The sequence below is a fragment of the Rhynchophorus ferrugineus genome, unplaced genomic scaffold (genome assembly GCF_030347505.1).
Source record: "Rhynchophorus ferrugineus isolate W39M unplaced genomic scaffold, kcgeb_rfMv2 rfM8, whole genome shotgun sequence".
Classification (NCBI taxonomy): Eukaryota; Metazoa; Arthropoda; class Insecta; order Coleoptera; family Curculionidae; genus Rhynchophorus; species Rhynchophorus ferrugineus.
The window spans coordinates 5,031,279-5,047,623 of NW_027472587.1; the positions used below are offsets into that span (position 1 = coordinate 5,031,279).

At 30.5% G+C, this 16,345-nt stretch overlaps 3 protein-coding genes and 1 long non-coding RNA gene across 16 annotated transcripts in view; 3 read left to right on the plus strand and 1 right to left on the minus strand.

The window, feature by feature from the left end:
• The window catches only part of Cbp53E (Calbindin 53E), a 404,419-nt gene that overhangs the window by 158,182 nt on the left and 229,892 nt on the right, over nucleotides 1–16,345 (minus strand). The gene's annotated exons all lie outside the window — the stretch shown is intronic.
• On the plus strand, nucleotides 1,373–1,859 carry LOC143200576 (uncharacterized). 2 transcript variants are annotated; one of them, XR_013006756.1, is made up of 3 exons: nucleotides 1,373–1,505; nucleotides 1,576–1,673; nucleotides 1,730–1,859. It is a non-coding gene; the product is annotated as an uncharacterized LOC143200576 (long non-coding RNA). The 2 variants fall into 2 exon arrangements; XR_013006755.1 differs by having other exon boundaries at nucleotides 1,374–1,505; nucleotides 1,552–1,673.
• Nucleotides 7,035–7,646, plus strand: LOC143200572 (B1 protein). Its single transcript, XM_076411036.1, has 2 exons — nucleotides 7,035–7,193; nucleotides 7,254–7,646. Exons 1-2 carry the CDS (start codon nucleotides 7,146–7,148, stop codon nucleotides 7,605–7,607), a joined length of 402 nt encoding a protein of 133 aa, XP_076267151.1. The 5' UTR covers nucleotides 7,035–7,145; the 3' UTR covers nucleotides 7,608–7,646.
• On the plus strand, nucleotides 10,810–11,422 carry LOC143200573 (B1 protein). Its single transcript, XM_076411037.1, has 2 exons — nucleotides 10,810–10,966; nucleotides 11,032–11,422. Exons 1-2 carry the CDS (start codon nucleotides 10,913–10,915, stop codon nucleotides 11,371–11,373), a joined length of 396 nt encoding a protein of 131 aa, XP_076267152.1. The 5' UTR covers nucleotides 10,810–10,912; the 3' UTR covers nucleotides 11,374–11,422.

Below are 16,345 nucleotides of genomic sequence, written 5' to 3' on the forward strand. Positions count from 1 at the left end.
AGAAATGAAAAAAATATGGGTTTCTGATACTCTATGAATGATACTCTATATAAGGATATGTTGATGCTAGATGTTCAGTCTTAACATCGTAGAAATCGGACAATTCTCAACAGGTGGAGTTTTCTTTTTTATTTAAATGTTAGAAACTTATCTTTACGACTAATATTAGAGCGTTGCTATGTTCCAGTGTTAATCGTCGTTTTATTGTAATATTTTTTATAAGGCAATATTTCATGACATTTAAATACACTGCTTGTAATACCAATATATTTAGTGTTTTCAAAAGAACAAATATATTAATTTATATCAACTTCAAAACAGTAACTTGGGATAGTTAATTTTTCTTTAATCTTTATATTAGATATGCATAGTGTAATCTTAATTTATATTGCTATTGATCTGTTTTACATGCACCAAAATACAATCAAGACGACTGTAGTATACACACGTCAGAATGAATTTCCCAAATTAAAATTAAATAGACTTCTTAAGCTAAATTTACTATTAAACACTTATACACTACAAGTTTATGTGATTTCGGTCGCTTCATTCTTCTGGGTTTCTGCTTATTTTCTTGCTGTTATTTAACTTTAGTTTATGTCTTTGGCTGATATCTTGGATAGCTTAATAAATCAATTTGATTTCGAGGGCATCCTGTAGTTCGTTGTTGGTTATGTAGGTATGGCAATTTTGAATTACTAGTTGGTTTTCAAATAGACTTTTTAATTGACTGATGTTAACATCTACATATTTCTGTAGTTCATAGGACATCCAACCAAGTGCTGCAATAACTATTTTCGCAAATTATTCTGCCATTTCAGTTTCATAGATAATTGAAGGAAAATATGACAATAGAAATATATCTACGCCCAAAAGCATACTACATGTCAAAGAATTAGTGGTAGACTGGAATCATAAATTGTCATGTCCGACATATGGAATATCTGTGAAAATTATTTTTATCTGGGATAAAGGTCAAATTATATGTATTATAAAAGAAATGAGAATCCATATTAAATTGCATTATAATTTATAATTTTTAAGATATAGGATGTAGACAGAATTTCACTGATTTTTACAATTTAAAATAAAATTCTTCATATCACTGTAATTTGCCTTATTGATTATCTTTGAACAATTGTTTCAAGGGAAATAACAAAAACAAAACTTGAATGTGAAAAATGATAAAAACGGCATATTTTCACGGCCTTTTCCGTATATATGAAAAAAGATGCCAAAATTGTTTACCTTCCGGGTAGAAATTGAACTCTCAAAATGTGTGCTTGTAGGAAAGTTTATGTTTCCTACTCAGAATAACAGTGAACTCACTTCCTCAAGATGTTTAATGCCCACTAGCCTACAAAACTCGTACGGTTTTCAAACCTCTGTAATATTCTTCAATATATTACTTACAATAACTACATATTATAAACGAGCAAACGTTGTCTTGAAACTTTGCTTATTATTACTCTGGTTGAAAATGCCGAAGCCAGACGAAGCCAGAGGTGAGTATTTTTACTGTCAAATATTAAGCTGCTGTGATTTTTGTAGAAAATATTTTTGTTGCACTTGCAGATACATATTGGAGTTACCGTAAGAAACCGACACGGCATATGAAACGGGTATCAAAATCAGCTTGATATTAGCTCTAGCGGAAATCAAATGAAGGAGATGTATAAAAACAATGAGTAGTTTTCAATATAAAAGTAATTTAATAAATTTATTTCAGAGGAAAGTGTTGGTCTGGAAAGTATCCATAGAAGGCTTAGGGATATGCAGCTCTTTGAGTGATGTAGACATGCTATCACACACTTTTGTGTAATATAGGATTTAAATGGGGTAAAGATAACCCACGTAGAGCTCTAATGAAACTTCGAGACATTGCTTTATTAATGCAGCTTTTAAAAACATATAATAAAATCAAGATTTTTAATTCAAATTGTGTATTTAGATGAGACATGAATATTTCAGAATGGTATATTGGGTCACCCATGACAAGATGAAATAAAATTAATGTTAAAGGAGACATTATTGAAGAAAAAAGTTGTAGGAAAAAGGAAATTTTTGGAATAACAATTAATTAGGTTTTGTTAGTTATAAAATATATTAATAATTTATATATTGTTCTTTATGCTCGAAACAAGAATGGTTCGATTTGGATGAACTCGATCAGACATATTGAAGACGAAACTGACAAATAATGGGGAATCATGAACAAGTCTTAGATAGATTCGAAATTATCAGCGGCAAGATGACTATAAAAATAGTGATAAGATAATAAATTTAATGGAAAAAGTTGGAATAACATTTGATTAGGTTTTAATAGTCATAACATTTATAAATAATTCAATGCAGATATATTGTTCTTCGTGCTGGAAACAAGAACGATTAATAACAGCTTCTGTTTGGAGGATCTCGATTAGACAGAATGAAGAAGTAATTGACAAACGATGGAATCGTGAAAAAGTGTTACATTGATTGGAAGCTAACAGCTTAGTTATTCACTTGTATGACAATTTCTGAATGTGGGATTATGGTTGCCAATTTCCAAGACACACTACAGGTGAGTATATAATTAATATACAATCAGTGTAGGAAGTGATAATGTAGAGTGTGAAATATTTATGTGCATAGATATGTGTATAATTGTATAATATAAAAGAATATACATCAGCATTCATTAGGGCGGGTGCAGTTATTAAGTATCGTTCTATCAATAAAGATGTACACATGTATACATATATAAAATGACTCTACAAGGAAACAGTGCACTGGAGGAAACAAGAACTAAATATACAAGGTAAATATGCTCTTTAATGAAAGAAATACATTGCTGGGAATAAAATTACAGGGATACAAGTATTAAGGGATACAAGGACGTAAAAACGCAGCAAGAACTCTGTTCTAAGAAAATAATGAAATGTTAATATAATAAAACACAATCCTAACTTAAAAAATATTATGATTGTATAAATAATTGTAGTATAATGTCAGTTCTTCGATAATATATGTATTGGATATACTATAATGTTAAAGTAAATGATATTTTATAAAATATCTATTTCGTTAAATTAGAATTTTGTTATGTCAGAGCCAAAATCAATAAAAACTCAGAAATAATGCGGCAACATTGCGAAGTTTTGGTGTTATCAATTCAGACGACGTGAGTTCACTCTTTTATTGAACGGACTATATGTTAAATATGACTTTAGAGCTCGGTATAATTCCATATAATCTCGCTAATTTTTTATTTATTGGGGAATATTCGAGAAGAAATAACAGCAAAAATATTGAAAGTCTGAAGAAAAATAGCTACGCTTATTATATAGTTCCATATTGCAAGTGGGAGTGTAAACTAATGACTAGTACCATTGGGTTAAATAATTTTTGTTGATTTTTGGTAAGAATTATTAACTTGCTCCATAATTATTGACATATGACAAAGTCGAAGTCATCAATGAACAGTTTGTTATTGTAGCTACTCTATTGTGTCTTCTAATATTAGTTGCCTATTTTAAAAACAAATATTAAGGGTATTCTAAAATAATCAAATCAAAAAAGTTAAACTTATTAAAAGAAAATCCAGCTAAAGCTCTTAATATAACGTTTTGGAACGGGGAAATGATTACCACACGAATTGATTAAGTTTTTCAATTCACAATTTCTTGTCACGCCAAAAATAAATAGTTTTCTCTAAAATATTGTTCTCGAAGACTAAAAGCTGATCTACTCTGATAATTGTATATGCAAAAGTCCTGAGTAAATCCGGAAGAGCCATCCACATCGACACCACATAGAATCGACCAGGTGTTGTGTATTACGTGTTCCTGAAACCGGATGAAATTGTTACTGCACATTTCGATCGACAGTAATTAAACTAATTAAAGGCCGTATTGTTACAAGAAAGAATAGCACTAGGAAGTAACAGAAGCAATTTCGAAAAAACTCTTCGAAAGGGCGAAAGACAAGTTCTTCTGATTACGACTCATTCTGGTCGATGAGTGGTTAACCAATGGTCTCGAAATGTTGAAGTGCATAAGTGAATCGATGACTAGATTGCTGTCAAACCAGCATCTTTTTTTAAGAAAGAGGGCGAAAGTTGTAGAAAATGGTGAAAACTATTTTGACTAATATATATAATATGTTCTTAAGATGAAGAAAAAAATGATTAGAAGCACCTAATATCAGCAATAAGAATTTTATCCAGAGAAATTAGGATGTGGGTTATTTTATTATGCAGAGCATATAGGCAGGTTTACACCAGGTTTGGGTTGAGTAGACATTGAAGCTGTATCTTAACTGATCGTCGTTTATTTTAACATACTTGAGGCATGACAAATTTAAGGTCTTTATGAAGCTTACTGCATTCTGTGCTGTAGGAACATTTGACGGCTATTCTTCGTTACGACAAATATAATGGATCAGTCATAATGGTTTGGATTTTCATAAAAAATATTTTCAACAATTGTAAAACTAAGTAAAGACACTACACACACATTCTGTCAAACATATATTTACGGAGGGTTGATTTGAAGACTGATTACAGGGATTGTCAAAATTTTCTTTGTCGCTAAGTTCTGTATTGATGTTTGATGTTCGAAATTTATCCCCTATTAATTTGTTTAAAGCGCTTGATTTTAAAGGATACAAAACAATCTAATTGAAAATGACCTTCCATTTTGTATTACAAATGGAATTTTGTATACGGTTTCTCAATAAATACTTTTTTAATGTGAAAAAAACCAGAGTACATACAAGCCAGACGTATTTTAATTAATAACTGTACTTTAAGAAGACATTGCTCAATAAAGAGAATAATTGCATTTCTTAATTCTTAAAATGGTATTCCTAGTACTTTAGAAATATCGAGTAGGTTCTTGTTTTAAATATATTTTATGCTATACTTTCTCCAGGTATTTTTATATTATGGACAGATGCATTTCTGTTTTTGTAACTTATGTTACTTTTGTTACTATAGAAAAGCAGTATATTCATATCCCACTCCGAGTTTGAATGTAAATATTTATGATATATACATTTGATTATCCAGGGAAATTAGGATGTGGGTTATTTTATTATACAGAGCATATAGGTAGGTTTACACCAGGTTTGGTTTGAGTAGATATTGAAGCTGTATTTTAACTGCTCGTTGTTTATTTTTACTTTTTTGAGGCATGATAAATTTAAGGCCTTTAGGAACTTACTACATTCTATGCTGTAGGAACATTTGGAGGCTATTCTTCGTTACGACAAATATAATGGATCAGTCATAATGGTTAGGATTTTCATAAAAAATATTTTCAGCAATTGTAAAACTAAGTAAAGACATTACACATACATTCTGTCAAACATATATTTACCGAGGGTTGATAATTTGAAGACTGATTACAGGGATTGTTAAAATTTTCTTTGTCGCTAAGTTCTGTATTGGTGTTTGATATTTGAAATTCATCCCCTATTAATTTGTTTAAAGCGTTTGATTTTATAGGATACAAAACAATCTAATTAAAAATGACCTTCCATTTTGTATTAGAAATGGAATTTTGTATACATTTTTCTCAATAAATACTTTTTTAATGTGAAAAAAAAGAGAATACACATAAGCTAGACGTGTTTTAATTTATAACTGTACTTTAAGAAGACATTGCTCAATAAAGAGAATAATTGCATTTCTTAATTCTTAAAATAGTATTCCTAGTATTTTAGAAATATCGAGTAGGTTCTTGTTTTAAATATATTTTATGTTATACTTTCTCCAGGTATTTTTATATTATGGACAGATGCATTTCGGTTTTTGTAACTTATGTTACTTTTGTTACTATAGAGAAGCAGTATATTCATATCTCACTCCGAGTTTGAATGTAAATATTTACGATATATACATTTGATTATCCAGGGAAATTAGGATGTGGGTTATTTTATTATACAGATCATATAGGAAGGTTTACACCAGGTTTGGTTTGAGTAGACATTGAAGCTGTATCTTAACTGATCGTCGTTTATTTTAACATTGTTGAGGCATTACAAATTTAAGGTCTTTATGAAGCTTACTGCATTCAGTGCTGTAGAAACATTTGACGGCTATTCTTCGTTACGACAAATATAATGGGTCAGTCATAATGGTTTGGACTTTCATAAAATATTTTCAACAATTGTAAAACTAAGTAGACATTACACACACATTCTGTCAAACATATATTTACCGAGGGTTGATAATTTGAAGACTGATAACAGGGATTGTCAAAATTTTCTTTGTCGCTAAGTTCTGTATTGATGTTTAATGTTTTAAATTCATCCCCTATTAATTTGTTTAAAGCACTTGATTTTAAAAGATACAAAACAATCTAATTGAAAATGACCTTCCATTTTGTATTACAAATGGAATTTTGTATCCAATTTTCTCAATAAATAATTTTTTAATGTGAAAAAAAAACAGAATACATAAAAGCTAGACGTATTTTAATTAATATCTGTACTTTAAGAAGACATTGCTCAATAAAGACAATAATTGCATTTCTTAATTCTTAAAATGGTATTCCTGATATTTTAGAAGTATCGAGTAGGTTATTTCTAAATTCTAATCTAATGATTTTATCATAGTAATGTTTAGATTTCGAGATAGTATTGCATAATTTCTAACATTTATTATAAAAAATGATCTCAACGAATATTAAATGCCAACTATCGGTGGTTGTGTAATAGTTTATTTAAGTTTTAATAATAATAATTTACCTTAATACAATAATACGAATTAATATTCTTCACACAAACTCTAGCTCGAACTGCAACATCAATTTATATGCGCAACACAATTTTTTGAGGACATGAGTCGACAATACCTAAAATATAGTCCAGTTTGGGTTTTCTGTCGCTGATAATTTAGTACCAATAAAATGCGATTGGATATTCAAGCCTGGTTTTAAAAATACGTTAAACCTGATCGAGAAGTCACCAAGCTGAAAACGGAATATGTAAAATAACATTTATAACACACACAATCAAGGTTTATATTTCTTTTTATAATGAAATATTTAAATTTTAAAAAATATGAGCGAGGAGGGAAAGTGGGTATATAAGACTCACACTTTACACATGTTTTTATATCATCCATAAGTTTGCAGATATTACATAGTGATTCTTGTAAAATGAAATCATTCTTTTTAATTCTCGCTGTTGTTAGCATACATGTATTTGTAAGTATATTTATCGATAGTCTATTGCCATTTATATTACCCGGAACTTACTTGTTACAGGCTGAAACTAGTGACGAGCGGAAACAAAAAATTGCTGCTTTCACAAACCACTGCATAGTAGAAACCGGCATAGATGGAAACATTGTTCAAAACGCTTTGCAAGGCAATATTGTCGAAGATCCTAAGTTGAAGACTTTCGCATTTTGTATGACCAAGAAGGCCGGGCTACAAAACGCAAATGGTGACGTACAGATTGAGGAGCTCAAAAAACAATTGCCCAATCTCGTCGACAATCCTGAAGCTACTATTGAGTTGGTTACAAAATGTCTTGGAAAGGAGGGAACTCCCGAAGATATAGCTTTCGAAACGTTTACCTGTTATTACAAGAACAATCCTAATCGACAACAGATTTGAAACAACTGGCATTATTGAAGTATAAAGTATTTTTGCATATATTGTTTCCTTTCTGTTATATTTTAGTCTTTTACCTTGTAGTAATTGTTTGGGGAGAGCTAATATGGTTTTTATTTTGCGGTTTTTCTAGGCGAATTGATTCAAATAGATTGATTGGTTCATTGATTCAAGATAGTTTTATAGAGAATGGGATAAATTATAATCGGGCTATACGGTAGATGCATTAAAACCTGCTCAATCCTTCTTGGCTTTTCTCAAATAACTAAAGATATATCTTAAACCGTATTAGTTTTTGTCAGTAGAGAGTTGAATAGATGGTTTGGTCGGGTTCGAGCAACTAATGATGAACTCACCAAATCCCTTCTATATCACTAAACAATGTATCATCTTCCTTGGCGTCATGCAAGCTCTGCAATTGTGTTAAAAGCATCATCCGGATTCTGCCACAAATTTTTGTTCGCTCATTTGTTTCTAGAGTGTCTTAAATTTAATTTATTTCAGCAACGATTTACATATGATACCTTGGTCCATTAGATTTTTCACCACACTAGTTAGTTCACATGAATTTAAGTATCCAGCTTCTGTCTGTATCCAGTCTTGTATAAATTGTGGTTGATGCTAACTCTACAGTGATGTCGTGAGATGAAGTATGGCTGTCTAGAGCAGAGCTATAAAATTTTCATAGACTTGTATCAACGGTTGCAAAGCAATTCACAGAATGTTAATGAAGCTTCGCCGCATTTATTCCTTTTCGAATTTAAAAAAGTAAAATATTACGAAAGTGACACTTTCATTTTTTTTATACTAATAAAATCAAATAATTCTCGACTGAGTATTTTTTCTTTCAGCAAGTATTAATTAGTTAGTTCTATGGATTTTAACCGTGTAATGATGTTATTTTGTGGGTATCGGAATTGATGGGAGGTTAATAAGAGTTGTGGGACTGACTGAGCCTTGCCGATATACCAAGATGCATTCCGGATTACCCAGACTCTTACTAATATAGTTCAGATATATCTGAATGTCGCACAGATGCAGTTATCGAGCCATTAGTTTGTATAGAGTAGCTTTAAACGTAATGGAAAGCTTGTTTTTTTTTCTGTGCAGGATGATTTATATAATAGACGATAAATGATATTATCTTTTCAAATGGCCTGTTGTAATTGAACAGAATAATTTAATCATTGGCCAAATGACGCTAAAACCTTCTCTAGACTTCACTTATATGAGTATGTAATTTGAGTGCAATTTAGCAAATAAGTGATTAGTAACTTCTTTTGTAAAATGGGTTTGGACAGATTTTGTCTCCTTTAGTTCGATTTTTTACATTTTAACCTCATTATGATAACATTACTAAATATGCAGTTTATATACAGCTTCTCTCTGGTTATTTTCAACTAACGATATAGCTATCGTGGCTCGTTGTAACTAAAGTGGTATATATCAACTTTATCAACAATCAATTTATCAAATTTATTATCAACTTCTCTAATGTTTATCAACTTATATAAATTTCATTTGGGTTTACTCTAAAGTACTATTCAGGATTCTACGATATTAACAATAAGATATCAATCACTTTATAGGTTAAAATGTATGGAAAATTGACATAATAAATGATAAAACATTAATATTGGGTGTAAAAAGTCAATATATAATAAAATTATGTACACGAAAACATTAAAATTTAAAATAGAACATTTATTTATATGTAATTATATAATATTGTATAAATCACATAGATTTTGTGATCATAAACTCTCAAAAGAATCAGATAAGACATATCTTCAACCAATAGTCAATGACGCATTTAGTTAAAATATTGACGACACTGGGGATATAGAGGTCTCTCAGTTCGATACACGAAGAAAATATTAGACTTTTAGAATATTGGGGATGTCTAATGAACAATATACTCTATCTATTAAGATTTGTTTGTGTATATATTTTTCCTAGAAAGCTAGAGAAAGGAAATACTTGATGTGTCAAAATATCTATCCTATAATATCTAAATCGGAAAAGATCTTTGTAATATAATGTGGTTGTGATTGTGCTTAGGATTAGTAATCTCTCAGATAAGAAGATGATTCACTTTTGCCTGGAGGTAGTCAGACTATACGAATCAAAAGATAATTTAATAAGGCAAGTTTTAGAGTAGATATGAAAAGAAATTATAAGTTTTAATCTCTTTTTATAAACAATTTTGGTAGTAGGGAACAGTTCAAAGAGCTTTGCTTAAAGATGTGTTTATAGATAAGAGCTAGTTTAGTATTTAACAGTAATATATTTAACCTATGTTGAAGCCCATTGAGCTATACTTTATCAAAAGCCTGTGCAGCATCAACAAATGATGACTCTCAAAAATTGTTAAACAGACCTTTTAAATTTCTGGTGATTTTATTTATTTTTCAATATCAGTTTCAGTCTTGAAACAGTTTTCAAATACGATTTCAAAATTATCATTTCAAATTTTTTAATATTAATGTGCATTATTTCTGCTTAAGTCAAACATTTTTAAATATTTCCCATAATAAGAACATAGCAATGACAATATTTCTCATTAAACAATAGCTTTTTTTGTATTTTTACACGCATTCAAATCAATTATATTAATCAATTTACTCTTTAGGACAGAGAATTCCATTCTTGTTTTAAATATATTTTATGCTATACTTTCTCCAGGTATTTTTATATTATAGACAGATGCATTTCTGTTTTTGTAACTTATGTTACTTTTGTTACTATAGAAAAGCAGTATATTCATATCTCACTCCGAGTTTGAATGTAAATATTTACGATATATACATTTGAGACATTCAATATCTATGACCCTAATACTGGGATAACTTATTGCAAACCACACTCGCATTTCTTTTATAATAAATAAGAAATATGTCAGAGAAACTACTAAACTAATATATTTTTACATTATTATATTAGCTTTTCCTTTATGTGAATTTAGTACGATTTGATTAATAAAGGAATATTTCCTTGTTGAATAGTGTAATCAATATCTGTCCATTGTTGCGATTTTTAAAAAATCTATTTTTTGGTTCTCACAATTCCGTATGCAAGCTCAGTTCATAAAATATGTTAGGAATATTTAAAGATCCACTAGCTAGAAGTATATGCAAAATACATTTATGGTGCTAGCTTATGTTCAAGGTTTGTTATATTTAACATTTAAAATCAAGAAAAACGAATACAAATGTAAAAGGAGGGAAGTGGGTATATAAGAGTCTTTAGAAATCTCTTTGTGGCTTCTTTAAATACTGTGATACGTTGCGTTTACTTGCTTCTGCAAAATGAAACAGTTTTTATTAATTATTACTGTTATTGGAATATCAAGCACTGTATTTGTAAGTACATTTTTAATTTTTTATTTTAATTTACATTTTGTTTATACAAAGATATATTATTGTAGGCAGAATTGAGTGAGGCACAAAAACAGAAAGTTGATAGTTACGAAAACGAATGTATGGTTAAAACCGGGGTAGCCAGAGATGTAGTCGAAAAAGCTCAACAAGGCACTTTAATCGATGATCCCAAGCTAAAGGCCTTTGCATTCTGCATATCGAAAAAAATAGGGCTACAAAACGAAAAGGGAGAAGTTCAGATCGAGGCGCTCAAAGAACAGCTACCCAGTCTCGTCGAGAATCCCGAACAAGACAAAGATTTAATCGCTTCGTGTTTGGGAGATAGCAAAGATCCTGAAGAAATAGCCTTCCATACATATATCTGCTACTATAAAGCCAACCCTAACTAAATTTAATAATCAATAAGATGTGTTTCAGTTAAATATATTTTCTAGAATGGTTTGTTCATTTGTTTTATCACTCAATAAATTACTAAAAAATTATAATAAGGATAATAATGCAATTATAAATTCCAAATGGTGAATGCGATTTTGAGTCAAATGGTGAATGCGCTGTAATATCTACTGTATAATAAATATTTTTAAAAAAGTTATATTAGTACTAAAGTTGAAAAAAATATTTACACTTCGTTTAACATAAGCCCGAAACAGTAAACATTTATACTATGTTGGAATTAAGAGTCAATATCTGAGAAAAAAAACATATTTGTGTTAATTGTCACATCTAAATATGTGAGTGGTTTTTAGCAAAACTAAAACTATTGGAGGACATCACGAGTAATATTATTTTATAACAAATGATAATCATGTGAATACAATATTGCAATAATTTCATTGATAAAAGCTTAAATTAAGAAACATTACCTAATTTATTTCCTTATTTTTAAACGACATTTATTGAGAAAATTTGGGGCAATATATATTAAACAAAATATTTTCCATTTTTTGGAAACGCTAGTGTGTTATTTTTTCCACGCTGCTCAAGGATATCGAAATATTGTGACAGCGAAACTTTGCTACATGTATCTGAACAAGTAGTATTCAGAAGATGCTACGTTTGTAGGGTATGAAGGCGTTGAAAAATATCCAATTGCAGCTCTAACAACATTTCCTTCACAAATCTTGCAGCATGTGTCCGATCGATGTCATGCACTTTACGTCTGTTTTTATAGTCTTTTTTGCAACGACATGACATTCAATTTGTCGGTAAATATCTGCAGTAACATTTTCATTCGATTTTAGCAGCTCATAGTGCCGTATAGCTTGCTGAACACATTATGTACACAGTAAGATCTTATGACAATGAGTATTCCGCTTCGGTACTGATATACATGGCTCTCCTACCGTAGTAGGTCCACTATTCATCCTCGTTCACAATTGCCTACATAAAACGCTTTCTCTCGCCTGGCAAGCAATGAAACCATGATGCTCATGTGACAGTCAGTACTCGTTTTCCCTCTTTTTGAATGTTGCTCATTAAATATAAAGGTTCGGAAACAGTTGTTTCATCAACTCTTTTGAGATAATGGGCTGGGTTTATTGGCAGACGGGACTTCGTTTTTTTTTGGTACTCCAATCCGTTTTTTAACATTGATAATAAAAGTGGATAATTTAATTATTAACATTCTAGGATTAGTTTTTCCATACACTGAATAATTCATTAATACTAATTGAAAATCAGGTTGTTTTATGCGGAAAAATGTGTAAAAAGATCATTTATAGTTAGTAACTTGGTGACGCCTGGGACCTTCTAATACGCATTACTTGGCCATTACTGCCCAAAAGAAACAGACATAGCTTTCAGTGGTTCTCTGTTTTCATACGTTAAAATGTCTTGACGGTAGCTTCCAAGATACCACCTCCTAACCCTTGCTACACAGCCTGGCCTCCATAATAGTGCCGAAATTATATCTACATTCTATCCAAAATAACAGTGAAATCACGTCATCACGTTATCAAAATTATTCCCTATCGTAGTGTGTAAATTAGTTTTGAAATAAGACAGTATTTTTCCTTCTTATTTTATTCTAGTTAAAAAGATACACAATTCTGTTTGATATAAAATAAAGCCACAAATTCGTGTGTCTGATAATTTTATTGTTTACGTTTTGATTTAATAAATTTCAGATTGCTGAGTAATATTTCTAAGTACTCTGATCGAATAAGTCAATAAATAGTCAATCAGTAACTTCGAATAGGAATGAGATAATCAGGGATTAAATTTATAAAATATATAGGAACAATGAGTAACTTTTTCGATATAAATGTAATTTAACACCTATATTTCCGAGAAAACTGTTTGTCTAGAAAGTACCCACAGAAAACTTGCACACCTGCAGACCTTATAATAGAATACCTAATATAGTTTTTAAAAGAATACAATACAATTGAGAAAGATTTGTTATTTCAATTTGTGTATGTAGAAAAAATATGGATATTTTGAAGATTTAACACTGAGACACTTGGTAATCTACTAATAAAAGGAGTGTAAAGGCAACAAAAGTTGATGGAATAGTCATAATATTTTTTAATCACTCATTCCACTCAAGTTTCCACCAAGTCCAAGGGCGATTACCATGGAGAACGGCTTTGAAAATGCTATGTTAAAGAGTGAACTATTTCAAGTTATTACTAGGTAAGTATAAATGAAATGTTTAATTGCGTTTTGTTTTATTAACTTTTTTAGAAAAAGGCCCAAAAAAGAGACACAGTAGATCAGATAACTGAAATTATTTATAACAAAGATATAGAACCGACTTCAAAAAATAAATAAGGAACACACTAAAAACTAAAATATAATCGAAGTTACTTTTTTAACAAAGAAAAACATTTAAAAATAAATTATGTACACAATAATCGTTTTAATAACTAAATAAAAATAAACAAAAACCTTATTTAACCTATTTAGTACACTTATTTTATACTCTATTATATATACATATCAGCTGAATACCCACCTAAACCTATTTATGTATTTACAATATTATATTAACAACTACCAACTGATCACTCACTGAAGTCGGTGCCGAATAACAAATTAGATTTGTTTTGTTCCTTCTCTAATTTTAAGAACGCAATCAATCCCAAGTTATATTAATTTAGATTTGTTTTGTTGGTAATTTAATTTTTTATATATGTCTCAAAATTATATTAATATTTTTGTATTATTTGGGCTCGGCACCGACTTCAAAGGGATCAGTTGGTAGCAGCTAAAATAATTTTTTATATAGATAAATAGGTTTAGGTACATTTTAAGCTAATATGTGTCTAATATATGGTGCAGCTCTTATGAGGAAAAATAGGGATAAAGAAACAATGATTGAAAATAAGCAGCGCTTCAGGCCCCGGAGTCCGCTACTCAGTCTAGGTGATTTGCCAAATGTTCTAATTAAAATAGAACAAAACAAACTATTTTCCGATCGGGATCTCAAACCCGCGACCTGCCATTAAACTGCCACTGAACAAAAAAATAATTTTTAAAATCGGTCCAGAAGTCGGTTAAAAAATAAGGTCACAGATTGTTGGTCTTCCTCCATATCACAGCATACTCAATCCAATCGAAGTGATAAGAGGTATTGTAAATAATTTCTGCAATTAACATGTGGATTGAAGAGAATATACAGCAAGAACTATTTGAATATCTGGAAAGAAACATTGTCAAAATAACACCTTTGCTTTGTATTAACTCCATCGGACAGATAAAAGAAAAAGAATAAAATCAATTTGTCGGTAGATATCTGCAGTAACATTTTCACTCAATTTTAGAAGCTCATAAAACCGTATAGCTTGCTGAACACATTATATACACAGTAAGACCTTATGACCATGAATATTCCGCTTCGGTTCTGATATAGATGGGTATCCCACCGTAGTAGGTCCACCATTCACCGTTCACAATAGGCTACATAAAACACTTTTTTTTCACCTGGCAAGCAACGAAACCATGATGTTCGAAAAAACCAAGGGTCGAAAACAGTTGTTTCATCAACTCTTTTGAGAGAATAAGCTGGGTTTATTGTCCAATAGGACTGTCAATTTATGACCTTCGTTTTTTTTTGGTATTCTAATCCTTTTTTTAACATTAATAATAAAAGTGGATAATTTAATTATGAGCCTTCTACGATTAGTTTCTCCATACACTGAATAATTCAATAATACTAATTGAAAATCAGGTTGTTTTATGCATAAAAATGTCAAAAAAGATCATTTATAGTTAGGCTAAGTTATTTAGTAGTTGCTTATATTGATGTCTCACCTTTTCACCAACAGTTATTGCTGATCAAAATACATTCAAGCATCTAATAAAAATGTTGTACTTATAAACACTATCATTACTTGTAGTAACTTGGTGACGCCTGGGACCTCCTAATACACATTACTTGGTCATTACTGCCCAAAGAAACAGATATAGCTTTCAGTGGTTCTCGGTTTTCATACGATGAAATGTTTTGACGGTGCCTTCCAAGATATCAGCCTCCAACCCTTGCTACATGGCCTGGCCTCCATAATAGTGGAGAAATTATATCCATAATCTGTCAAAAATAACAGTGAAATCACGTCATCACGTTATCAAAATTATTCCCTATCGTAGTGTGTAAATTAGTGCTGCTTAATATTTCTAATTATTATGATCGAATATGTCAAAGTCAATAAATAGTCATTCAGTAACTTGGAATAGGAACGAGATAATCAGGGATTAAATTTATGAAATATATAGGAACAATAAATAACTTTTTCGATATAAATATAATTTAACAGCTTTATATAGTGCAGCCCGTATGAGGAAATATAGGTATAAAGAAACAATGATTGAAAATAAGGAGCCCTTCAGGCCCTGGAGTCCGCTACCTAACCTAGGTATTTTGACAAATGCTCTAATTAGAATAGAACAAAACAAATTATTTTCCGATCGGGAGCTCAAACCCGCGACCTGCCATTGGGAACTAAACGTTTTAACAATTAAACCATAGGAACAATAGTCTACTATGTTTCTACGAGGTCTTGTATGCTATAGTTACTGCTAAACAAACAAACTGAATGGTTTTTGTACTGACGACTTCCGATATTCATTCACATCAGCTCATCAATAACTTTATACCCAAATATCTGATTATTTTAGATAAAAAATATGTGAAAACTTTGTACGTTCCTTTGAAATTTGAGCGTATCCCTCGATTTCATCCCCTTTTCCCTATAAGATCCTGACCTTATCGAATGGGACCACCTCAGAAGTGCACTATTTCGAATAAAAAAAGGATTCTTAAAATCGGTCCAGAAGTCGGTTAAAAAATAAGGTCAGAGATTGTTGGTCTTCCTCCCTGTCACAGCATACTCAATCCAATCGAACTGATAAAGGGTATTG